General features: G+C 41.0%; 2 protein-coding genes across 12 annotated transcripts in view; both read right to left on the bottom strand.

Annotated features, from left to right (window-relative positions):
* The window catches only part of sash1b (SAM and SH3 domain containing 1b), a 69,567-nt gene extending 66,730 nt beyond the window's left edge, over positions 1-2,837 (bottom strand). For all 3 annotated transcript variants that reach the window (XM_080414881.1, XM_080414880.1, XM_080414882.1), the window contains exon 1: positions 2,026-2,837. In XM_080414881.1, the coding sequence (XP_080271007.1) occupies positions 2,026-2,508 (483 nt within the window). In that variant the 5' untranslated portion in view covers positions 2,509-2,837. The remainder of the gene's footprint in view (positions 1-2,025) is intronic.
* Positions 2,838-5,250: 2,413 nt separating this feature from the next.
* The window catches only part of stxbp5b (syntaxin binding protein 5b (tomosyn)), a 39,946-nt gene continuing 20,798 nt past the window's right edge, over positions 5,251-24,398 (bottom strand). The window contains exons 13-29 of one of the 9 annotated variants that reach the window (XM_080414667.1): positions 23,740-23,807; positions 23,568-23,608; positions 21,916-22,136; positions 21,401-21,591; positions 20,618-20,743; positions 19,936-20,087; positions 17,389-17,451; positions 17,242-17,304; positions 17,090-17,137; positions 15,652-15,723; positions 15,223-15,357; positions 13,415-13,654; positions 12,296-12,662; positions 11,059-11,224; positions 10,312-10,423; positions 8,570-8,787; positions 5,251-7,914 (exon numbers count right to left, since the gene is read on the bottom strand). In XM_080414667.1, the coding sequence (XP_080270793.1) occupies positions 7,873-7,914; positions 8,570-8,787; positions 10,312-10,423; positions 11,059-11,224; positions 12,296-12,662; positions 13,415-13,654; positions 15,223-15,357; positions 15,652-15,723; positions 17,090-17,137; positions 17,242-17,304; positions 17,389-17,451; positions 19,936-20,087; positions 20,618-20,743; positions 21,401-21,591; positions 21,916-22,136; positions 23,568-23,608; positions 23,740-23,807 (2,325 nt within the window). In that variant the 3' untranslated portion in view covers positions 5,251-7,872. The remainder of the gene's footprint in view (positions 7,915-8,569; positions 8,788-10,311; positions 10,424-11,058; positions 11,225-12,295; positions 12,663-13,414; positions 13,655-15,222; positions 15,358-15,651; positions 15,724-17,089; positions 17,138-17,241; positions 17,305-17,388; positions 17,452-19,935; positions 20,088-20,617; positions 20,744-21,400; positions 21,592-21,915; positions 22,137-23,567; positions 23,609-23,739; positions 23,808-24,398) is intronic. The other 8 variants (XM_080414668.1, XM_080414671.1, XM_080414672.1 and 5 more) reach the window with 8 other exon arrangements.

Genomic DNA, 24,398 nt, shown 5'->3' with positions numbered 1-24,398 from the left:
GCCTATGATCTCTTCAAACATAACTTTACTGGGACAGCATCCAACAATGCAGCTCAACAGGGATTTATACTAAAGCATGTTTATGGTACATGTCAAGGCCATCCGCTATCACTTGTGTGTCACATGGTGTATTACAGCAACCAGAACTAAACATATGGATTCAATTTACTGTGGTACAGTATACACCGTAAAGCATAAACATACAACATTATAATAATCCAGCATTCAGTATTAAGGCAACCCCTTGACTGTGACAGATTGTTGAACCCAATCCAACTAGGTCAATCAACCATTCGTCAGCTGGCCTCAGAGCAAACACGGAATGTGTTATGGGCATCCACTAACTCCAATGAGATAGTGGATGCCAAAGCTGAATTACTGCCCCTCTTCGCTGTAATTACATTAAGTAACAGTCTCTAAAGACAGGTCCACAGCATTCGGTCCAGACAGTAGTTGTGGGAACCCAAGCGGATCCCCAGACAGTAGATGGTCTGCTGGGCTGTCAGTGACTTTATTTCCCTGGACTAAACATCTGTCATCACAAGATCCGTGATCCTGGATCAATTATCCCGCTGATAAGTACAGTCTGACTCTGAGCTTTCTTATCGGTCTCTCTAAAGGGAAACTACAGCTGTAATCAATTGGATGTATTGCAATTATAGATTTCATGAGTATTAATTGTATATTGATAGCAATATTTCACTTCCTTCAGAATGATTGCCTCTTATAATTGAAAATAGCCCACATCTTGATATAAAGATATGAAGTGCAATCAAAATCATATATTGATTGCGATTGCCATGAATATTTTGAAATATAATCCAGATTAACACAGTGGGATGGGGGATAGCTGATTTAAGCACCCGAGTCAAACTAAAGGACTCAGTGTGACTACACACCTTGTGCAACTTCTGTCCTGGTATCTGTTTTTTATCGTTTTGTTTCCTTGTGCCTATAGTAACTACCACATGATAAATCAAGGCAGGGCAAGCAGTTTGCAGCTACATGGAAATAAAGAGGACTGTGTACTAAAACCCTTGGCTGTCGTCCGTCCTTCAATTGAGCCTGTTACAAACACTTAAAAGAGCACTTCACCCATTTCCAACAGTCACCCTTCATATAATTGGCCCTCACTAATGCTCACAATAAGATTGCACAATTTCCATCTACTCACTAGGTGTTGGTGGGCTATGGACAGTTCAGAAATCTGCGTACCAATGACATCAAACTACAGCCTCTCTGTTCCAGTCTTGTTTGACATTACCAAAACTGCCTACCGATGATGTCACAGGTAGGCAGATTTGTGAACTGTCCACAACCCTCCTCTGAGACACAGAGCGTAGACAGAAATGATTCGAGGACTAATTATATCAAGATGGGTGAAGTGGTCCTTTAAGCTTTAATTGTGCATCCCCCTACTACTGTGGCTGAAAACAGGTGTCTTTCACTTGTGGATGAGTAGACCTGGGTGGTACTGTAGTCTTTCCTGCAAATGACAGCTAGAATGAGTGGCCCCATGTGTGTGTCTGTCTGACTGACATATATATACACACATACATCTATGGTGTGTCTCTTCTCCTGCTGATGGCCATTGTCATTGGTGAAACATTTACCTGGTAAAAATTGGTCTACTTTTAAAGTAGGTCACTGTTACTTGCTTCAGGCTGTTGGATTTGTTACCAAAATGGGTCGTGGGTTTGTTGCATATACTGCAACCCACATGTGCATGAGTTAAGTCATTAAAGTATGATTTTGTACTCCATTATTTGGCCCCTATGATTTTATAATCTTTTGTACTGCACTGTATAGTCACTTTTCAGGGAGAACATCTGCCTATCAAACCCAAGCGAGTTTTAAATCATCCCTTGGGCATAGAGGGCCCTTGGCTGCCTCTACAATCAAAGAAATTTGACACACTACTCATCAGAAAGAACACAATGGAAGCCCGTGAAATTGAATGAGGCAGCCTATGATTAGCCAACACTTAACTTAACATTAACTCATGGTAAACATAGCCAGCCCTACCTTGCAGCTGTAGGGTGCATCACTGAGGTCGATCCCATCTTTTGCAAGTTTATCTCTAATCAATATCTTCAACTTCAACTTGGGATAAGTCACAAAGTCATTGCAATCTGTGAAGCTTAGATTGTGGTTTCCAGGACAGGAGCGTTGGTGTCGCTCTGTGCCCCCTGTTTGTGACCTTGACCTCTGCGAGTGATCCTCTCTCTCAGAGTGATGAGTGTGGAGACAATCTGAGGGACCCAAAGGCTCCAAGGTGAAATACAACCCGGCAGATTTATGCGCGTCTTCCTCAATCAACTTCTCCACTGCATCGAGCAGCCTTTGTCTGTGGTACTGTACGCGGACGCCTATGGCATCCAGGTCTGGTTCGCCAATTTGTTTACAAACTTCCAAGTCGTCATATCCATTGTCAACAAACGACTCCACGTATTGAGTCAGACTAAGGGTTGACAGCCATTCAAAAACAAGGTTTGTTCCTTGGCTCATCTTGAGACCGGATAAAAGCAGGGCTTAATCCTCCTTATTCACCAAAAGATAAGTTGGTGGAGCATCAGTCATCTCAATTCACACCATTGTGTCACTGCGGGGCAAACCGGCGCCCTGTGTCCACGCGTGTTCCCTCTTGTGGTACCAAGTTAAAGTCTCCAAAAAAGAAGCATCTTCTGATTGTAGGCAGATCACCGGGGACACGATTGGTATTCACGATCACCATGTTTTCCCTGTGTTTCTTTGCCGCATCAACCAAAGGTTCTGGTTGGCAAACTCTACAGTCAGCCTATTATGGCAAAACAATCATTGATCAAGTAGTACGCGCAGCAGGATCATGTGCGGCCAACGACGCATAGATATATATTGCTTTTCTTAAAAATACAAGCATTTTTTAACAAGTTCATTCATTGATCGCGCTTAACACGTTTCTGAAGTTACCCTAACAAATGTCCGGGTCTCCTGAAGTTGGCGATCAGACAGGGATTCATCTCTTTTGTTTGATTCATAGAGCACCGGTGCGTTACACAGTTGACACTGTGCAGAACAAACAAAACAAACACTGCCGCTGTCATGGCATTCAATAAAACGAAAGGTTGAATCAATGCAAACAGGATTATTGTCTATACCTGTTGCGAATGCCTTTCGTTTCAGCAGTTTACTTTGTGCCGTCCTCCAGAGTCCAGACCACCTTCCACGACATGAACTTTATTGGCTCTCCTCTCCATCCACCAGTGAGCGTGATGCTCAGAGACATCAACACATTCGCAAAGCTTGGATTAGCTTTCCCTATTGGTTGAAAATATTATTTTGACCTCTGGCGCCTCCTGTCGGTGTTATTTGGGACAGGGGCTACTCTATAGAAGTGGCCATGTGGGCTTCAAGAACAAAAAAAGCCTCAACATCGTCAGTCTAATAGACCCCTAACCCCTTAACAGACGACGTCACACTGACAAGAACCAGTATGCGTGCAACCAGTATGCGCGCAATGAAACCCATTCTATCAGGTCTCGCTAGGACGCGCCTCACCAGCCAACACACAAGAGGGGGTTGGGGTACAAAACAACAGGTTGAGAATTGATTGCGTGAAACAATCACCTGTGCATCCAGTCTCAATGTTGGTAAACAAATAATTGGTCTATATAGCATAATTGCCCAAGTCATATTTTGAAGGTTTTCAGGAAAGAAGAAATTAAAAAATTACTTAGGCCTAAGTCAACGCACTCATTGCCTACGTCATGTTTATCTACCGTTATATCTGCCTGCCTACTCTCCTAACACTGCTGATTCATCCTGCCTTATTGCCCAGTTCTCAGCCTATCAGAATGCTTGTTACATTCAAAATCATTTCTGCCTAAGTCAAATAAGTTAGCCTCATAGCATAATTGCCCAAGTCATTTTGGAATGTAACAAGCATTCTGATAGGCTGAGGACATAGGCAATAAGGCACAATGAAGCAGCAGTTAAGTAGACAGAAATGTCAATTTGGCCAAAAAATTACTTTTATGCTGTAATTATGCTGTGAGGCCAAAGGACATACAATAAAGCTGACTGACAAGAAACATAAAAGACAAAACAACCACGATGTATTTTATATTTATTTTCCATTGCACAATAATATCTCTCTCTCTCCCTCTCTCTATATATATATAGTATCTATATGTCTAAATTGTTTGTGGCAGCAGATTAAGTCAGACAACCATGTGAAATTTATCTTAATAAAACTGTACAAAAATCGTCTACTATGAGAAAATACTGCAACTCCACAGATATTCATCCCCGAAGACAGATAGATGTTAAGTTATGGCGACTGAGAAAACCTGGACCACTCCTGCACAAGTATACTGCAAGTCGAGTGTAGTTTTCAATGCTTTGCTATAGTACAAGGTATGCAAGAGTTGTGTACATGAATCCAGCAGACAAAAAATAAGCACAAACCAACATGAAATAAATATAATCTATCAGTTATACAATTGGCATGTTCAAAATGAAAATAATAAAAAATAAACGGTAGAAAATGTCTTGATGTTTTAATGAGAATATAGATTTTGTTCAACTTGGTGGTAGATACAAATGCCAGGAACAGTCAATCTCTAAAGGGCATAATACATGGTTGTTTCAAGTCTGTAAACACTTCATATCATGCATCCTCCAATGTGCAATAAGAGACCATTTAGGACATACAATGTTTTGTGAATTCAAGCGCTTCTTTTCGAGGCCACGCTGTTTGAAAGCCTCTAAGCCCCATTCCCAAGGAGATCACACACTCCTGAGACTTCAGGAAGCTCCAATCTAAGATGAGCATGTTTAATATATTACCAGAATATCAATATTTTCATGTTTGGACAATGGGTAATTTATACAGAACCATTGTTCAGACGTAAATGTGTTTTATCTCAAAAGTACATTTAAGGTATTCATTTTTAATATTTAATTGAAATTAAATGTGTATATATATATATATATATATATACACACACATGTTCTCAAATATATAAATATATCATAATATCATTAAACTGACATTGAAAACAAATCTGAAAGTGAAGCAATCAGCAGAATTGGCAAATGACATAGATAAGCGTTAGTTCTTTCATATTTTGGTCCTTTTAAAAAAACAAGATAAATGTAGAGAAAACTAAATGTTAGAAAATCATACTTGACACGAATTACTCTAGGTACAAAAAATAGTGCAAAACCCCACATCTGCTCATTCCAACGCATTCGCTCAGTAGTACACGGCACGGTAAGAATGAGGTTTATTTCTGCCATCTAAAAAGAATGAAGGGTTTCACTCCAAAAAGTTCCATATCAGTCTTTGATAAAAGAAAAACATTGAGTACTTGTGGTGTGGTGGATGAATACATTCTCTAAGATGTGACAATTTCATAAGAAAATGATCATAGGATACCAAACGAAAGACGTTCACTAATACTACATGGGTTTAAGTGTCATTGCAGCAATTGTTCGTTACAGCACATCACATAAGTATCGCATGAAGGATATCTCATTTTGGAATGAACCCCCTCAAATACACTTTTCCTGTCTTCGGAATACATATACAGCAGTATGGGACGGTATGAGTGGATGCTATGGCCTCAAAGGCACCCCCCCCCTCTCTACACACAGTAGACGTCAGGATTTATAACGGTGTTAAAACCAGACTGACTCTTGCCATTTGAGGAGAAAACAAAAACAAAAAACAAGACAACGCTGTGAAATTAAGCAACTCTTTGGTGTCAGAAAAGAACATGGCCACTAATGTATGTCACATGGCCTAAAACCTGCACTGTCAGATTTGTGTCCAGTTGTCCTGTTATTTACAACATTTGGCAGCAATCTGGACTGATACAAGCTTTGTCTCCCTCTTTTCAAAATAAAAGACAGACAAATGATGCTCCTACATTGACACAAATAGCAGCATATCCTTGCACCTCATTAAAAAAAAATCCTAATTACAAGAGAAGTCTAGGTAATCACACTGGAAAACACTGTCAAGCAAACAAAAAATCTCAAAAGACCTAATGTAATTAATATACTGTATCTATGTAGTATAATAAATATTGGCGCCCATACACATATTCCTGAATACATGTATGTTCACAAACGCACAGATATACACATAGGTAGAGGTTAGTATATATGCATCATGATAGGCAAAGGCAGAAGAGAATATTTTGTGTTTAGTTTTTTCAAGTGGATGTTTCAGAAACATGACCAATGAAATGTTGTACTGACACGTGGTGCTTGGTCATTCTACTGGCATCTAACAATACAGACAACACCATTTCCATTGTGCTGGAAGAGACACATGCGTATTTAGGTGGAAAATCTAAACCCTACCAAAGAATGATCAAAAGAAGAACAGTTTTTTTCAAACGGCTGTCAACAGATCAGAATCTTTATCACAAAAGTAGCGAGAAACGAAAAAATAAACAGTTATGTAATCTAATCATGTTTTAAGGACAAACTCTGTCTAACCCACGAGTGAATCAGTCTTCCTGTGTGACTTACACCTGATTTATACTTGGTTGCGCGCCGGTGTCTTGCACCAATAATAACCGAATAACCGATCTACAAGCTCACAATGCGTCGCCATCAGGCTACACTGTAGCTGCAGCCACTGACAACTTCAGGGGCTTTCCAGTGTATAAACTCTTCATTTGTCAAATAAATCAATGTAAACTCTCTCAGCCTGGGGTAAACATTTCCTGCACATTCCTGTGCATTTTGTTGATATAGAGAAGGAGAAAAAAAAAGGTTTCTTTTTAATTTTTAATGCTCAGCACACAAATGTCATTTTTTTGCTTGCTTTCTATACTAGATCCTAATGAATAGGCAACATTTTGACTTCCAGAAAACACATTGCATCTACGTCTCACTTAGAACAACCTTCATAGGTAAATGTTTCCATACAAATGATGGGTGATAATCTAGTGTACTACCAGCCCTTATTTGGCGAGATGCAACAAGGCTCATCATCACCTCTTTGTCAATAATCTGCTATTCCAAGTGCTTGACAAATCCTTCATATATTTAAAAAATCTGTTATTCTGTTCTAAGTGCTTGACAAATCCTTCATATAAAAAACAAACAAACAAAATCAATCTAACATATACTGTAAGATCAGAGATTAAATCCTCAAAATAAATTAGAAAGAGTACAAAAACAAAACGGAACAGGCATAGCCTTCATTCTTCCAATCGTTGCTATGGATACTAACAGTCAACAAAGCATCAATCTGACTCCAATTCAACAGGGGACGGCTTCTCCTCAGACTTTTCTCCTCATGTCAAGTCCTTCACATTTGGCAGACACCATAAAGGGCAAGTAAAAGAAAAGATAAACCACAGCAATCAGGCCACTACGAGCACTTGTTTCATAGAATTGTCTTTCCTCTTTCCGAACAAAACAGCAGTATAGTATATGTATAGATATTTTATATATATATATATATATACTATATACAGTATATATATATGTATTTATGAGGGTGTGGCAGATGGGAGTGAAAAGTTCCTGCTCTCTCTCCTTCTGATCCTCAAAGTGATGGAAAGGAGCACAGTCCCTCTGTAGTGAAACAGAAAGACATGTTCAGAAGACCTCCTTCTTATTTTCCATTCCTCTCCTGTGTCGTTGCATCGTCTGGCTGGACGCCACCCACTCCCTCAGCGGTCCTCTGGTGACTGAGGTAACGCATTGTGTGAGACCCCCCCCCCCAAAACCTCAAAAGCATAAGATTTGTTAGAGGCTGGACCCCCCGCATGAAGAGAAATGGACAATAGAAGTTGAGGGACTTGCATCTCCTCAGAGAGAAAGTGGTGAACGTCATTATAGAGTCCAAATCGCTCCGCAAGCAGTCCATCAAAGCTGGTACCATTTCTTATCTTTGTACTTCAGCATCATCTGGGTGAGAAATAACACAAGAGAGAGAGTAGGTAAACAGAAAGGAACATTACGTTGTCAAAATGTTCTACGTTACTGGGCTTGATATGTTCTGTGCACCATTGTTAACAAGACAATCTCCACTACTGAGGTTGGGTGGTACCCATCTTTCGCCTTACAAAAAAACGTTACAAAATAAATTGTTTAGTAAATAAGTTACAATACATAGGCCTACACAGTATTGCCCTGACCGCTGTCCATGGTGCTGATCCCGCCCAGTGCCAAGGTAATCATCAGTGTACTGCTGCGTGAGAATGCAGCACATGGGAAAATCCAGTGTAATAGACTCTCAGCCAGCCATCATATTGGAGGCACCACCTTTGCCAGCTATTACAACCGTCAACTTTCAGATCCCTTTGAACAAGTTTCTAAAGAAGACAACACCTGTGTCTCTGTTTGCATTGCATCGCTATTTTATGATAGTTTTGAAATGGATACCATCATCATTTTCAAATACGCCAGGTTACCATATTAATGTTATAACTGCCCAACCCTATCCTTTGCACGTACTGTGTGTTGTACTTTTGACTGTAAAGCCTAGGCTTAGCTCGGATTCTAAAGGAAGCTGAGAAAAGGGATTTGGGGTCTCGAAATTAAGGCCAGATTTGAAACATACATCATGGGCGTGTTTGGAGAAATTGTCAGCGCTGTTCATCATAGCTGCCGTTCGCTCCTCCAGCTCTCCCAGTTTTTGCCCTCTCTCATCCAGAGCTATCCGGGCACGGGCAAGGTCCCCAACCACCCCAGAGGCAGCCCCCTTCATGCCCTCCAGGCCCGCTGGGCCGGGGATGTGCTGGGCAAGGCTGCGGGAGGCTTTACCAGCAGTTTCACCAACTACCAGAGATACAAGGAAAAGGTTCAAAGTCAGACTGGTGGAATTAGTTTCAGTGATTAATTGACGTTGTTTATATAGTATAGAAGAATAATGGACGACTTCACCAATTATCAACCTATCTTCATATAATTGGTCCTCACTAATACTCATGATAAAATGGTAAAAGAAAAATCTACTCGGTCTGTGTCTCAGAGGAGGGCTGTGGACAGTTCAGAGTCCCGTCTACCAGTGACATCATCAATGGGGAATCCAAGCTAATAGAAACTGCAGGCTTTCTATTCCTGGAAAGTTGCAATGCAATAAAAGAAGCCATTGTTCTCGTGTTAATAAAAATCTAAATAAGAAATGTGAAATCTTGTTGGAAAACAAAATCATGCCTAACGATGATGTCACTGGTAGACGGGTTTCTGGACTGTCCACAGCCCTCCTCTGAGACACAGACCAAGTAGAAAAAAATTGTACCATTTTATCATGAGTATTAGTGAGGACCAATTATATGAAGATAGGTTGAAAATCGGTGAAGTCGTCCCTTAAAGGGCAAGACCACTTTGGTAGAGGTTTGGGTTGTGTATTTACCTTGCCATGATGTAACTCCAAAGGTGGACAAGAAATCAAAAATAATTGCTCCATTGATTAGAAATTGATAATTCAAAATTTGCTCCTCATTGACTTACATTGTACGGTAAAACAGCTCTCAAAGTCACTCTTTAAGCACGTAAACGAACACGAACAAAGCTGATTCAGACAATATAGAACATCACCAAACCCAGTACTGTTTGTTTTTTTAATAAAAATATTAACTTCCTGCTGATTTTACTATTTGAAGATCCGGATCCGCGAATCCAGTCCAGGTTTTCTTCTTAATAAAATAGCAAAATCAACAGGAAGTTAACATTTTTATTTTAAAAAAAAAAACAGTACTGGGTTTGGTGATGTTCTATATTGTCTGAATCAACTTTGTTTGTGTTCATTTATGTGCTAAAAGAGTGACTTTGAGAGCTGTTTTACCGTACAATGTAAGTCAATGAGGAGCATATTTTGAATTATCAATTTCTAATCAATGGAGCAATTATTTTTGATTTCTTGTCCAGCTTTGGAGTTACATCATGGCAAGGTAAATACACAACCCAAACCTCTACCAAAGTGGTCTTGCCCTTTAAGCGTTGAAAAACATTAACATTGGTACAGCAGGGAATGTAAACACAATCTTATGGGCAAATGTATAACGTACAAAGCCAATGCATCAACAAGTGATGAGTTCACTTCCTAAATGCTGTGCATCAATTTTGGCAAACAATACATTATCTTACGTTTTAGTACAGTACCTCTTACATATGGACAATAGAGTCTGTGAAAGTGTTGGCATTTTGTCAGCCAACGACTTCAGCTGCTGGCCTCTATTTCTATAAAAAGATCTGCCATTCGTATTATCTTCACTAGGATATCTTATTTTAGAATGAGAACAGAACTTGTAAACAAAACAACTGAAGGTAACATGAAGCTACAGTAGGTGGTGTACTCACAGAGGTCCTCCCTGTCTAGGGATTGTGCCCCTCCACCAAACAAGCCTTTGAAGAACCCTCTGTTAGGAGCCTCTGGTGTGTCCACTGGGGTAAACAGCTCACTGAGCATCTCCTGGAGAAGAAACATCATGTCAAAACGATGTACGTACATACTGGATCAATCTCTGCTCCCCTTGAAGACTGCCTGATTGTCTCCAACCACAAAAGTGGAAGGGGGACTATGAAGCGGTCTCTGTCTGTGTGTGTGCTTGCATGCATGTGTTCATGCATTTGTGTATGCGTCCCTTCCTGATCTTCACCTGTGGGCAGCAGTGGCTCAGTTGCCAGATCCCAATACTTAGATTTCTGCCTCCTCGCCTCATCCAGCACGGTGAAATTTGTGACATGCCTAAATATGTGACCATTTTGTGGACTTCACATAATGCACATTGAGGTCTTGCAATACGTGACCCAAATACCACTATGTTCAACTATTTAATAAACAAACAGCAGTGACATTATGTGAAATCCACAATTTCATACCTCAGTCCACCATTGCTTCGATTTCAGAGCGCCTCAGTGTAAAAAGTTATGATCCGTTTATAATAGTTGTTTTCTAAAGCACTTGTCAAACCAGAAGTTACACAACGTGCTAATGGATAAATATAACCTAAAAAGTGAAATCCTTAATTTTTAAGCTCTGAGAGTTGACAGTGTATCGATATGAATTCCTTAAAACAAAGTGGGAGTGATTTGACAGTATGTCACCTGCAGATTGTCACAGGTCTCCTGGCTGTAGGTGATCCTCTGGATCTCTGTGGGGGAGGTGAGGTACAGGGCCTGTCCCAGGCTGGAGAAGCAGAACGTCCTGGCTATCCTCATGTCTGTAAGTGGCAAGTAGTTCACATCCACCAGGGGGCGCAGACTGGGCAAACTGTGGCAGAAAAACAGACACACAGTATACAGTCAAATTGGAGTGTATATAGTGTAAAATGACTCGCTGATTACATTTGTACCCTCTTAGAGTCAAATGAACACTGAATATTTTACATTGTATGACTCCTGGTGTGGTTTAAATCCAAAGAAAAATCTGCTCTGTTCAATACATGTAAAGTATCTTTCTCCCTACACCAGGGGTCCTCAACAGGCGGACCGCGGTCCATGACCGGACCGCGGGACACCTCTCTGTGGACCCTGGGAAAATTATAATAAAAATAAAAAATAAAAAATGTTTTTTTTTTTTTTTTTACCCTAAAACCGAAATAAAGTAACAAATACGGGGGGAAAAGTACCCGAATCCGCCAAAATCTGCGAAAAAAATCTGCTGCGCGCGCGTGCATGTGCGGACCCTAGCCTTATTCAAAAACGTATTTGTGGACCTTCAAGATTTGTTGTTGAGGACCCCTGCCCTACACATTATGTTTACAGCTGAGACTTTAAAATATGTAAGTCAACAGACCTACTGTAACATCACAGGACTGTTCACACTGTATGCTGTTTTTTTACATGCCCTTTGATGATTTTGTTATGATCCCATCTGCACAAATTAAAAAATATATCTTATCTTTCTATGTTTTATTTTATTATTGCCATAACCTTGCTCTATGTGCCGATACATTAATGAAGTTTTTATTTGCGCAACAAATAACCAATTGAAACGATGAAAAGGAAAATAGATAACAAATGACGGTGGAGCAGTCTCTTGTAAACTAGAGATGAAAAAAAAAGACCCTTGGTGCTCTGGTAGTTCACTGGTTAGTGCATTACCCACATAATCACAAGGTTCCCAGTTCGATTCTGGCTAGAGATCTGTGTTGCATGTCATACCTCCTATCTCTCCCCTAATTTTTTTGTCTGTCTGTACCGTCCTGTCACAAACAGAGAATAAAAATCGCAAAACAAAACAAAATTATAAAATAAAGAATAAATAATTATTAATATTCAAACCCCAAGAAACCCAAGACATGACAATGACTACAGATGAAGCGTGTATAGAGGAGGCTACCTCAAAGTCATGATGTGTCCGTTAGCACAGAAGCAGGCGATGCAGTTTGTTCCGGCCATCTGCACCACATCAGCTCTCAGCACGAAGGAGGACTCTGTGATGTTGTGTTTGTAAAGGCGGGTCTGCGAAGGCATGGCCACAACCTTGGCCTGCTTCTCCGAGCACACCACAACATACTGGCTGTCCTGGCCCTCCTGGGGGGAGGCAGGAGGGGAGGCCGGCCTGCGTCTCCTGCTCCGCTCCTTCTCCTTGTCTTCTTCAGAGGCGTTGGGGTCGTACCATGACTCGTAGGTAGGGGGCAGCAGAGAGCCAGCTGCATCAAGCAGGGCCATGGTCAGGATGCCCCCCTTCAGTGTGACCAAAGTGCCTGGCAATACACAAAAAGACAAGTTTAACATATCATCTATACATATCATCTAACATACAATCATTTATTGTGTTAGATTTATTTGTTCGTTTTATTTCTAGAATTGTACGATTCTATCCGTTTTGCTTAACTGTAATTAAAGCACTTTGTAACTCTGATTTGAACAGTGTATGTTGTTGACCGGTGTCCCTCAGAGGTCTATACTAAGCCCCCGGCCCGAACTTCTTCCTTCCCCCAATATGAAATCTCTTTGTCTAAATTGGAAATGCTACAAGCTCACAACGCGTCGCGACGAGTTGTGAGCTTGTTGATCGCCAATGAAAGTTTGCCCCAGTATAGGGATGCTAGTGTTCACTCAAGTGGTTAACTTAATAACAAATGATTTATTTTACTGTTCAGAGCTGTTTCATAATGCATGACCTGGTAAAAAGAAATACACAATCTTGGGGATGACATTTTCCCGGATGAAAGACGGGATGGCCTGAATTAGGTAAGGGAGAGACTAGCAAAGTCTGTGATATTTACTACTACCTGGACAGATGTTACTGTCCCATACTGTACTGTATATCCGGTGAAGCAATGGCATAGTTATAGGACATGTGATGTCCCATCACAGATGGTTCATTGTACAGTAGACCCAAAGCCGTCAAATGTTTTTGATCTATTCAAAATCTCCCGAAGTCACATTCAGACACCACACACCCCCTGCAGAGAAGGTGAAAAGCCCACAGGTGAAGCCCACAACTTCTTACCACAGGAGGATATTCCAATGTTCTGCAGCAGTCTCTGGTCAGCACTTGTTGGCATGCTGAGGGCCATCACCAGCACAGAGCCTATGGTGGTGCCTATCAGCACACTGGGGCTGACCGCCACGTCCGTCTTCCTGGGGAAACTCTCGCAGAAGTGGAAGGAGCAGATGGCCTCGCGAGACTCTCTGTCTATGCTGGTCATGCTGGAGCTGCGTGAACGACTGAACAAGTTGTCCTTGGTATCTGGACAGGGAGGTGTAGGTGTGTGGGTGGATGGCCCAAAGAAATTGAGAGAAGGAGAATTAGAATGAGAGAACGGATACATGAAAGAGAGAGGAAGTATGAAGAGAACCTCTTCTTGCACTAGCTGGTAATCACCCATGAACTGTGAACTGCTTGAACCTAAGGAGTTCATCTAACCATAATTTAAAGCAGTGATTCTCAACCTTTTTAATTTCAAGTAACTCTAGTTTGATATGCATTAGGCCACTGACCCCCATTTGTTCCATTTTGAATACTATTTTGTACACTCCGAGAGTTACTGACCTGCAACTCCTCAGAGTTTTATAGTACGACTATCACTCGCCAAAAATAATTGATTAAAAAAAGAAAAGGTTTTGTTTAGGCGAGTGATGCTGGCGTAATGATGAAGCATAAATCGGGCTTTAGTCAGCAGTCAAGTGTAAAAGGTTGAGAACCACTGCTGTAGCACATGCCATTCTCCATGCTCTAAGTCTAAAGCCATGTGGGTAACAATGTTTGTTATTACAGCTTGGTTCCAATGGTACAAAGAAACATGCCCAAGTCTTTTTTTTTACCACATGACCCATATATGCAGTAACTAACAAAGGAAAACCTGGCATGTAATGTCCCAAAAGACTGAATATCCTCCAGGCTTTTTGACATTGATCTTATTCTGCTCATATCACACTTCCTTTAACCCATTCAATTCAGGAACGCATCTACAAATGTCTTCTAAATCCTAACAGGTTTCTGAAAAACCTATGTTGCTATATCAGTGGTTCTCAAACTTTTTCATGTCAAGGACCCCCAAAATGATATGTATTTAGTTGCAGGGATCCCCCCAGAAGCAAAGATTTGAATTACGAAATGTTCGCTTAAAAATAATAATATATATATTCAAAGATTTGCACGCATTTTCCAAAAATATTGCAGATCTACAAGCTCATAGCGCTGCACTCGGTGCCGCGATATGAGCTTTTATATCTGCTATTTTTGAATAGCCAAAGTATAAAATAAAGGTTATAGCTAAAATCTAAAATGACACAGATGCGTTCCCGCATTGAATGGACTAAATTCATTCTTAATTTCCAATTTTCCTAATTCTTGTGGCTAGGGAGCAGCATTCTCAATGTAAAAAAATATTTAAATTAAAAAATATATTTTTTGGCAACACCACTACAACTCCAGAGAAAGAACAAATTAATGTTTTGTTGCCAGGCTGACAACATTCTAAATACAGGCTTTTACCCTCTTTGACAAGGCTAATGAGGTCAACCCAACAGAAGCACCATGTCTTCCATTAAGGACTTCAAACACAAAGGGCGAACAAATCACTGCTGTGTTTCAGAGGCAAGAAAGTGCAAACAGGAAAAGCCAGATTTCCAACACCGAGTGCAGTCATACAGCTGAAACTTCCTCAAAAAAAGGACAAGGAAATAAGTCAAGGTGAGAGTATTAGTGACCACACAGGCTTGTATGCCAAGCCAGGAGAGGAAGACCCCAGCAATGGTGCAGGTGGGGTTAGTAAATGTTATAATAGCACTTCAGACCACAGCTGGTCCACTCACGATATTCAGGGTCTGAGCATAGTCTACGGACATGCCCCTTTGTGACAGGGGAGCACCTTTTCACCTCCTGTTCTTCCATTGTACCACATGAACGTTTTTTATACGGCAAAGAGCGCTGGCGCCGCACCCTCTCCTCTGGGTCAAAGTGCAAACAGAGAAATTGAACGCTGTGTCTCAGCTTACAAGATCACAACAAAACAGGAATTTCACGACGACACAATCTTGGAAGAAAAAAGGCAGCATAGGCACATATACACACACACACACACACACACACACACACACACACACACACACACACACACACATCTAAACAGTGGATCTAGGACTAGAGAGATGATTTGATTGAAAGGTGATTACGCACGGAGGTCACACCTGTAAGGAAATATGACGGTGCTTCAAAACTGAAAGTCAGGATGGATGGCTTACCCAAGTCTGGCTTTTGCTCAGTAGGCGAGCTAATTTTCCGTGACATCCTGGCTGTAACAGAAACAATCATCCCTATTCACAAATGCAAATGGCAATGTTAATTATTGATTGACAAATCACAGCTTCTTCAAATGACATTTTTTGTATGTCTTTTTACTCAACAATCCAGATTCAAAGGAGATACTGAAATCAGCAGGCACACATTGAGCTACTGCATCATGCTCAAACATACATTGGATAGTGATACACATGACATCTTTTTTGGCAATGTCCAAGAATAAGACTGAAATTTGTAATGCTGTAGTTCTAGGAACTTAAGCTTATAAAATCGTTGCAGTTGTTGACAGCAGTTCTGGATGAAAGTGCCAGCTATATGTAAATACTGTAATGTAAATGCTAATCTAACATTGTTTCTTTAGTCAGCCCTTGTCTGGGTGCGTTGCCCAAAAAACTGCCAAGTATATCCCACAAAAATGAGCGAGACACTGAGCAGTATCACACAGCCATGGGGCCTGTACTGTCAAACAAAAGCAGGAAAAAGTCAAGACGTCGTGTCATAAAAAAATCATTATTGTAGTTTACTTCAAAGTAGGGCAGTAAGAAGAAGCACAACAACTGAAGCAAAGTAGGGTCAACAAGAGGAAGCCCTGCAATCGAAAAACATAGCATCAAGGACAGCCTCTACGATTGAGAGAGAAAGTTCACTTCAGTCATGGTTAGACATTAGTTTTGTGAGGAAATAAACAATGCAGATTTTCTATGCTTCAGTTCTGAATGAATAACAAAGTTAAAAAAATGCAATAGTGGCCTTTTTGCCATGGCATGCTCAAGCCATAGAACCAGCAGTGGTGTATCAAGGGCCCATGGTACTGTAATTGGAGGAGCTGTTTGTTTATTTTTTGTATGTGATTGTGACTAGACTTTGTATACTTGGAGTTGAGTCAGGATATAGCCAGAGAGGGCATGGGTTGATATTGTTTTTTACTTGGAAAGTAAAGAAAACAGGAAAACTCCGCTTCAGTTTCTTCTGAAAATAAACATCCATCAACCTGAGTTTTATGGACAGTGGACATGTATACGTCTTTTATCAGTGGCCTTTTCTTTTTTATATATATATTGACAAATTGATACTTAAGTAATTGTGGTTCAAGCTTCATAGAAAATCTGCAACCTGTTGTACAAAAAGATATGCAGTACTTCTATCATTCATGCATTTGGGAATAATCACTCCTGATCAATTTGATCAATCAAATACAGTACATGACCCCAACACCTTTTGATTAGTAAACAAAGATCACATTGCTGGAATGCACTTCTTTGTTTCAGTGGCACAAGTTGCCCTGCGCGATGCTCTATTAAGGCACAGCATGGTTAGACGACAGAGAGATAGAGAGAAACCGAGAAATCAGAGCGAGAGTACTTTCTGATCATACAGTACCAAAGTCATTGGCAACAGTCTTGGAGAAACGCCTGCTTTTGAACTTCACTGCAAAACGAGTGTAAAAATGACAATAGTACATGTCAGTCATTTGACATTTTTCAGCTCACAGAGATTTGTAGGATGCAGATATTCTTTGGCGAATACAGTACCCTTTTCAATGAACTTTTGCTGTTTGCTTTGTTCATCGTCAGAATTGCAAGGTGAGGTAGATCCTACGTGGCAAGTAAGTAACAGTGTAAGCGGAATGAACCATACAACAGTTGCCTTGTATAAAGTAGGTAAAACTGGAGGTTTACCTGAAGTTGGTGATTTGCATCGATCCTCTGAGGTGTTGGAGCCGTCATTAGAGTCGCAGATTGCTGTGGGGAGGAGGCACAACTTTTTTAAACAAACACTAGCTGTGTCCAAAAATATTCACTCACTACTCCCTTTATAAGAGTTCTATGTAGGGAAGTATATAGTGAACTCATCGGCCCCAAAAAAATAAAAAACTTGGGCCGCCCCAAAATGTTTGGTCATTTTATCGTATACTCAGGCTTTTGTGAGCCCCAGACAGTTTTTTAAGTAGCTTGATTCAGTAGATATTTGATACTCATTTTATCAGACACGCCTCCTTCCTATACAAACTCATTGTAACTTCAAACTCCATTTCTAACATGTTAGATTGATCAAAAACACCCATCCTTGGTTCTGGTGACTCATCCTGCCCTCTTAATACGTGAGGGGCCGTGTTTTTTCGATTACTTTTTTCATAATTTTTTTTTTTCATTTTCCCCCAAAAATATTAAAAATACATTTAAAAAGTAATTGAAAAACACAGTGTCCTCACGTATTAGAAGGACAATATCAGTCACCAGAACCAAGGACGGGTGTTTTAGATGAATCTATCATGGTATCAAATTTGAAGTTACAATGGGTTTGTATAGGAAGGGGGCGTGTCTGATAAAATGAATATCAAATATCTAAATATAATCAAGCAACTTAAAAACTGTCCGGGGGGCTTCCAAAAGCCTGAGTAGATGATTAAGATGACCCAAATTTGTTTTGAAAGTGAAATATCCCTTTAACATCATTGTTGTCGCACAATTAAAATGTGCCAAATAGACTTTGCATAATGGTTTATATACTGTAGGGTTTGCGAACGTGACCATCGGTTGTAACCTACTTTTCACGATGCATTGTGGGATAAGATGAGTCCACTATATACGTAGGGTATAGGCCTAATAATTATCACTATACATTTGGACACCACTACAAAATGCCATAATCGATATATAGTACAGTGCACTATATAGTGAGTAAGGAGTGATTTCGGACACATTGTGACTGTCACGCAGTTTATACAAAGGGCTGTTCTTACAAACACTTTCTACAGCTATGGTAGTCTCTACACAGCTTGTGTGGTGAGTAAAATTTGAGTCATTCTTTATGCCAACACAAGCACAATCAACCACATAGCAAATACGTTTCCACTTGAGTTAAAAAAGTAAATATCTGTTGACCCAAGGTATCTCAGCTGTTTGTATAGTCAAGAAACTACACAGAAACACTGTATGCAGCAGGCAGAGTTAATATTAGCTTATTTGTAAGCAGGTTTCTGATAGAAATGTCATTGCCGGTACTTAGCTACTTGTTCACATGATGTATTTTTTCTGTATTCATCACAGACACATAGTATATAACATATGATCTGATGTGAGAGAAAAGAGAATAGACAAAAATGGAGGACTTAAAAGAACAGATTATGGTATTGAGATGAAGGAAAAGAAAGACTCACTTAAGCGAGAAGAGCGTAGTTTTTTCACAGACTCAGTATACAAGTTAGAAAGGCTGGACATGCAAGACGCCACAGTTGGAATGTCTTTACGAAATCATAGAGAGAGACCAACAGTCAAATAAGGTCAACAAGAGAACAGGGAAAGCGTAAGTGCATATACAAAAATCCAGATTGTTATTTTAAGAGTAACATTCAGGATTTCAGAAAGATGCAGAGGATCTCAGTGGCCAGCAGCTGGACTCGTACCAATCCAGACAACTGATCCAGAGAATATTTTTGAAATGTCAGACATTGCCTTTATCCTTTATGTAGCTTAATATCTGCTATTCTTTGCAAAAAAAAAGTGTTGAATACAGCTCCAGGCCACTGTGAGTCCAAGATGAATAAACATGAAGACAAAGTGAGAATGATTGCATGATGAGGTGCAGAGTGAAAAACACAACACACAACATGACATGACATAAAACAACATGGCTTGACACAAGCAAATAAGCAAAGCTCAATTACATGTTGTTATGACTTGAGAAAGTGACCAAAAAGGGACATTAAAAACATGCACTGTAGTGCCAACAAGTACACAGCTCACTAAAGCGGGATTTATACTTAAAAATGGCCGATCTACAAGCTCACAAACCATCACAGCGTGACACGTTGTGAATGTGTAGATGTGCCCTTAACTAGCATGCTCTGGTGTCTTTTTACTGTCCAAATGAACAGATGGAGAATCTGTCAGTGACGCCCCCTCTTGAGGGGGAGGAGCTACTGCTGGGGGGTGGGGCCCAAGTTGCAAAAGCCAAGCTGGCTGCCAAGTATCACACCTGGCTTCACAGATCGCCCGCGACGGACCTAGACAGCTGACACCATTCAGATGACAATATTAATCTCTTACCCGATGTGAAGGAGTACTCAATTAATAAAAGCTAAACAAAGCAATAACTTCTATGCGAGACGTATTTCACTGTGGTAGCCAGTCCAGGATGGGAGACGTCACGGTCGGAAAGGAAAGGCCTTATAGAATCGAGAAAGACAGACGGCAGCAGTGAAAAAGTGAGATTGAAATGCTCACCTCCGGAGGGCTGTCGTGATTTGCGCGGAGAACAAGGCTGCCTCTGGTAGGGATCAGAGGGACTGTACAACTCTGATGTGCCCATGTTCAGCAGCGATGTTTTTTGGAGGTAGTCCACCACAGCCAGACCGTAACTGTTGCCAAACACCACACTGTAACACAAGAGAGAGGTGGTATTTGTTTGTCTCATTCTAGCCTTGTGTTGTCTCATACACAGTAAAATCTTCTGTATTCATTTAACTAGTTATAAAGGCATAAAATAACATTGAGAATTGTTCGGTGTACTCTCAAATGCTGCTTGTGATATTTAACTGCACTGTGTGGCTACAGTTAGTTTGTCTGGATAAGAAGCTCAGCTACACTCTACTGCACTGATATAATCAAATCAAGCAGGATTTTTTCCCCGACAGTATGACTATGGCCTCTGGCTACAAAGAACAGACAGAGAGAAGTGAGGACAGAGAGAGACAGAAGAGTGTGTGTGTGTGTGTGTGTGTGTGTGTGTGTGTGTGTGTGTGTGTGTGTGTGTGTGTGTGTGTGTGTGTGTGTGTGTGTGTGTGTGTGTGTGTGTGTGTGTGTGTGTGTGTGTGTGTGTGTGTGTGTGTGTGTGTGTGTGTGTGTGTGTGTGTGTGTGTGTGTGTGTGTGTGTGTGTGTGTGTGTGTGTGTGTGTGTGCCACTTACAGGCCGTAGGAGGAGTTGATAGCTAGGCTGGTGATCTGTTGTGGTGGCTCCCCACTCACCCAGACCAGCTGGATCACTAACTCCACCTGGTAACCCGGAGACTGCTTCAGCGGGGAGCTCCTCACCCTGCAGGAAAAAATCATATTGTCCACAACAATATGCAAAAATTATGTCGTAAGCTGTTGAAAGTAGTTGCTTGTTCTCCATGTTGTGCTCCTCATCTTATTACGGTGCGCTACACACTGATTGCCTCAAAAAACAAAGCCTATCACTGCTCTCAGTTCTCAACAGATGTTGGAATAGTGGTGAAGGGAATCCTTAAATTAGTTATCCCCTGACATTCCTAGTTAGCTACTGGTAGTTAAACACCCTTTAGGACAGAAAGAGCAGTGATTTTCAGAAACTGCAGTCCTTAAATTTGTTCTCTGACTAAATGTCTATCCCAGGCATTACATGACCATGTAATGTGTTTGAAGAATGGATGGTCCAATTGGAAGTCAAACTCCTAACCCTGGCAGTGTCAAAGCCATGCTCTATCCACAAATAACTTCCTTTCAAATTTCTTACTTAATGACTTAATTTCTAAACATTTGTAAGTTTTAAAAGTATCAACTGTTTTCAAGACGTGACAACTACTACTTGTGGATGGAATTCTCAGTTCCTTAATCATGCTGTCCAGAATTATTACATCCAGGGGGTAAAAAAACAATGCAGATATTCATCACACAAGTCTGAAACATTCAACATCACGTAACAAGCATGACAGTATAAAAACATCCATACTGAAGGCATGGCATGTTGTCACGGGGTCCATCAGAGTTGGTGCTGCCTGTGGAAGGCTGGGTGGAAGGCTCAGTCTCCAGAGGACTGGAGGCGGCTCCTCCTGGGGCAGGCAGGGTGGGGGCCTGCTCTCCTCCTGTTGGGTCTGGAGACTCCACATCACTCAGTTCACCCAGCATACGCACCTCTAGTAGCTATGAAAGAAGTTTCAGACAGAGGATTCAGACAAATATATCTATATTACGGCACCACATTGTACCAAAGTACATGTAGATGTGCCGAAACAAAAACAGATACTCCTGAATAGTGTAGTCGTCAGGACTCTAATTTCTGGAACTACACTTATCCCTGCCGGAATCGTAAGGTTGAACCCCATCAGAACCTCTGTCTACCATTCTCTCCTCTCAATTTTCCTGTCTCAAACAGCAGCAGAGCGCCTAGTCAACTCTAAGGTGGTAATGGAAGTTTTTTTCACATAGGAAACTTCATCCTGATTGGTTTAGTGACTGTATGGGTACCTGCACAGTTTCAGTGGTCACTTCCTGCTTGCTGAACCTATAGACAATGACGTGGGCAGAGACTCCGGCAACACAGAGCATCCTGCTCTCAGGGCACCAGGAGAGAGTCTGGATGGCAAACGGGTCCTCTTCTACTATGTCTGTGCTCTGCTTCTCCTCCTTTCCGCGAGCCTTTTCAAACACCTTGGCAGTCTTCAGCTTGTAAAGTACTTGAAGCATTACTGCATGAATACAGAAGTAAGAAAGTGAATATCACAGAGATTATTAAAATGGGACTGGCCACTGTATTGTGGTTTGGTACAGACATCATTTTACACACCAAGCGTCATGCAAATAAATGAAACTAAATCGCACTGACTACTGAGTGAAACGCTTTATCTAATTTCATAGTTGACAGATTATTGATCTCCATCTGATTAAGTAAGTAGGGGTGATATTACTCGCATCGTATTGCCTTATGGTTGCCGGGACACACAGGGGAAAACAGTAACCAGCCTGTAGCCGTCTATCTAGTCGTCATTCCATAATAGGATATCGCAAAAGACAATATCAAATCCCTTCATACTATTGGTTATTTTGATCATTGTGTACATATCGCAGACGAAACGTAAATTCGCTCAATCAATATGCAAGGTAACATTGACTAGATATAGGTTTGAGAAATAAATATGATGCGCAAATAAATCGCACCAATAAATCGCCCCTGGTGTGTGAAGGGCTTAACACATTGGGTGCCAAAACCGTGATTCTCCGTTTTTTAATTTTTAGCGCTTAGGTGCCAAAACCGGGATTCTCTGTGAAATCAATCTTTTAGTTTTTTTAGTTTTTTTCCACAAGGGGGGGGCTAGCGCAGCTCTGGAATCTCTAGGAAGGAAGGGACAGATGGATCACCGTGCCAAAAAAACTGGCCCCCGTCTGCTCCCATTCTATCTCCTTGCAAAGAAAATCCATATTTCCTTAACTTTTTACAGTGGGGAAAACGAGTCATTTTCGATCCACGATCACTCCGCCATGGTGACACGCGTGAGAGATGTTATTGTTCCAGGCGTTAGCCAGGACCATCCACCATCGTGCACGCATATATTGTTTACAATCGGGTGCTCGTCGTGGAGTCTACAGCTGTAGCTTAGCGTTACAAACGGTGAGATCTCTGGCACTCAACATCACTTTTTTAATAAAGCTCTGGCAGCGAATGTGTTAAAAGGACCATGCAAGTCAAATTTTGACTTCTAGCCATTAGCATGTATTGCCCGTCTTCAACAAATTTGTGAACTGTATATCTCAGCATAAAGTTTTTATTCAATCACTGCCATTCTTGTTGAAACAATGTGGAAAGTCATTCTACAGGACTTTAAAGTTGCTTAAGGGTGTAATTCACCCTTTCAAAAATCACAGTGCGACTCTAACACAGCCGTTGGATATAAATACGCCTAGAAAAATATTTCCTTAAAAGTGCACATTTAAGCTTGAAGAGGGCTTCCACCATCTGTAACGTTTATTAACATGGAGAAAACAAACAAACATGATCTAAACAATTATGCAATTTGGGGGAAGAACATTGGTTTATGTAAACTATGTGGCCGATGTTGACAACGGTCAATGACATGTAGTAAACGCTGGTATGGTCTCTTAAGACTTATCAAGATACTCACATGCAGAAGCATCCCAAAATTTGATTGACCCATCAGCATGTCTATGGTCAATGTCATGTTTATAGTTGAGGGGAAAAAAGGAAAACTCCTGGTTAGCACACAAGATAGCTTCCATGTACTGTATACTATACAATAAGAGATGTGATTTCCCAAGCTTTAGGTCTAAACTCACCCTGTGATGATGATCTCTGGGTAGCTCAGTGTGCCTTGACCCCAGTTTCCGCCACTCATAGGCCATTCCTATTGACAGCAGAACACAACACATTAGGTTTTATGCTACAGAGTTGCACTGAATTCACACCAGCAGTGGTATGCCACTTCCGCGTTCTGAGAAAGCGGCGAGGTTCAATGCATGCATTGAATCCTTTGGCAAGGAGCGACCACAGCTTTCACCGCTGTATTTTCATAAAGTACTCCCCCAGTGCCAGCGATTTTCGTGTTTTTTGTTGTTGTTATTTTGTTATTTAATTTTCATATAGTAAGTCTAGCTGCGGTTTTGAACACATACGATGGTTCCACCAGTAGAGAGCAGCAAATAGACACTTTCATCAGCTCGCTGCCCCCCCCCCCCCAACAGAGCCAAACAGTGAAATACGTCAAACCGGATGTGACGTGTTCTCAGATTCTCCGATTGCAAAAATGTACGATGTGATACACGACGGCGATGACTGTTCGTCACCCAGACTATAGATTATAGAAGTAGACCTCTCCGTTCGTATTTTATACCGTGTGAAAAACCGTGTGTTTCCCTATTCTGGCCGAAAATGACCGTGGGAAAAAAATGAAAACCGGAAACGGAATCTGCGTCATAAAACCGGATGCAAGTGTGGG

Source organism: Gymnoscopelus braueri, assembly GCF_963280865.1.
Source record: "Gymnoscopelus braueri genome assembly, chromosome: 19".
Taxonomy (NCBI): Eukaryota; Metazoa; Chordata; class Actinopteri; order Myctophiformes; family Myctophidae; genus Gymnoscopelus; species Gymnoscopelus braueri.
The sequence above is the reverse complement of the archived record's forward strand: the minus strand, read 5'-3'. Positions and strand labels throughout refer to the sequence as shown.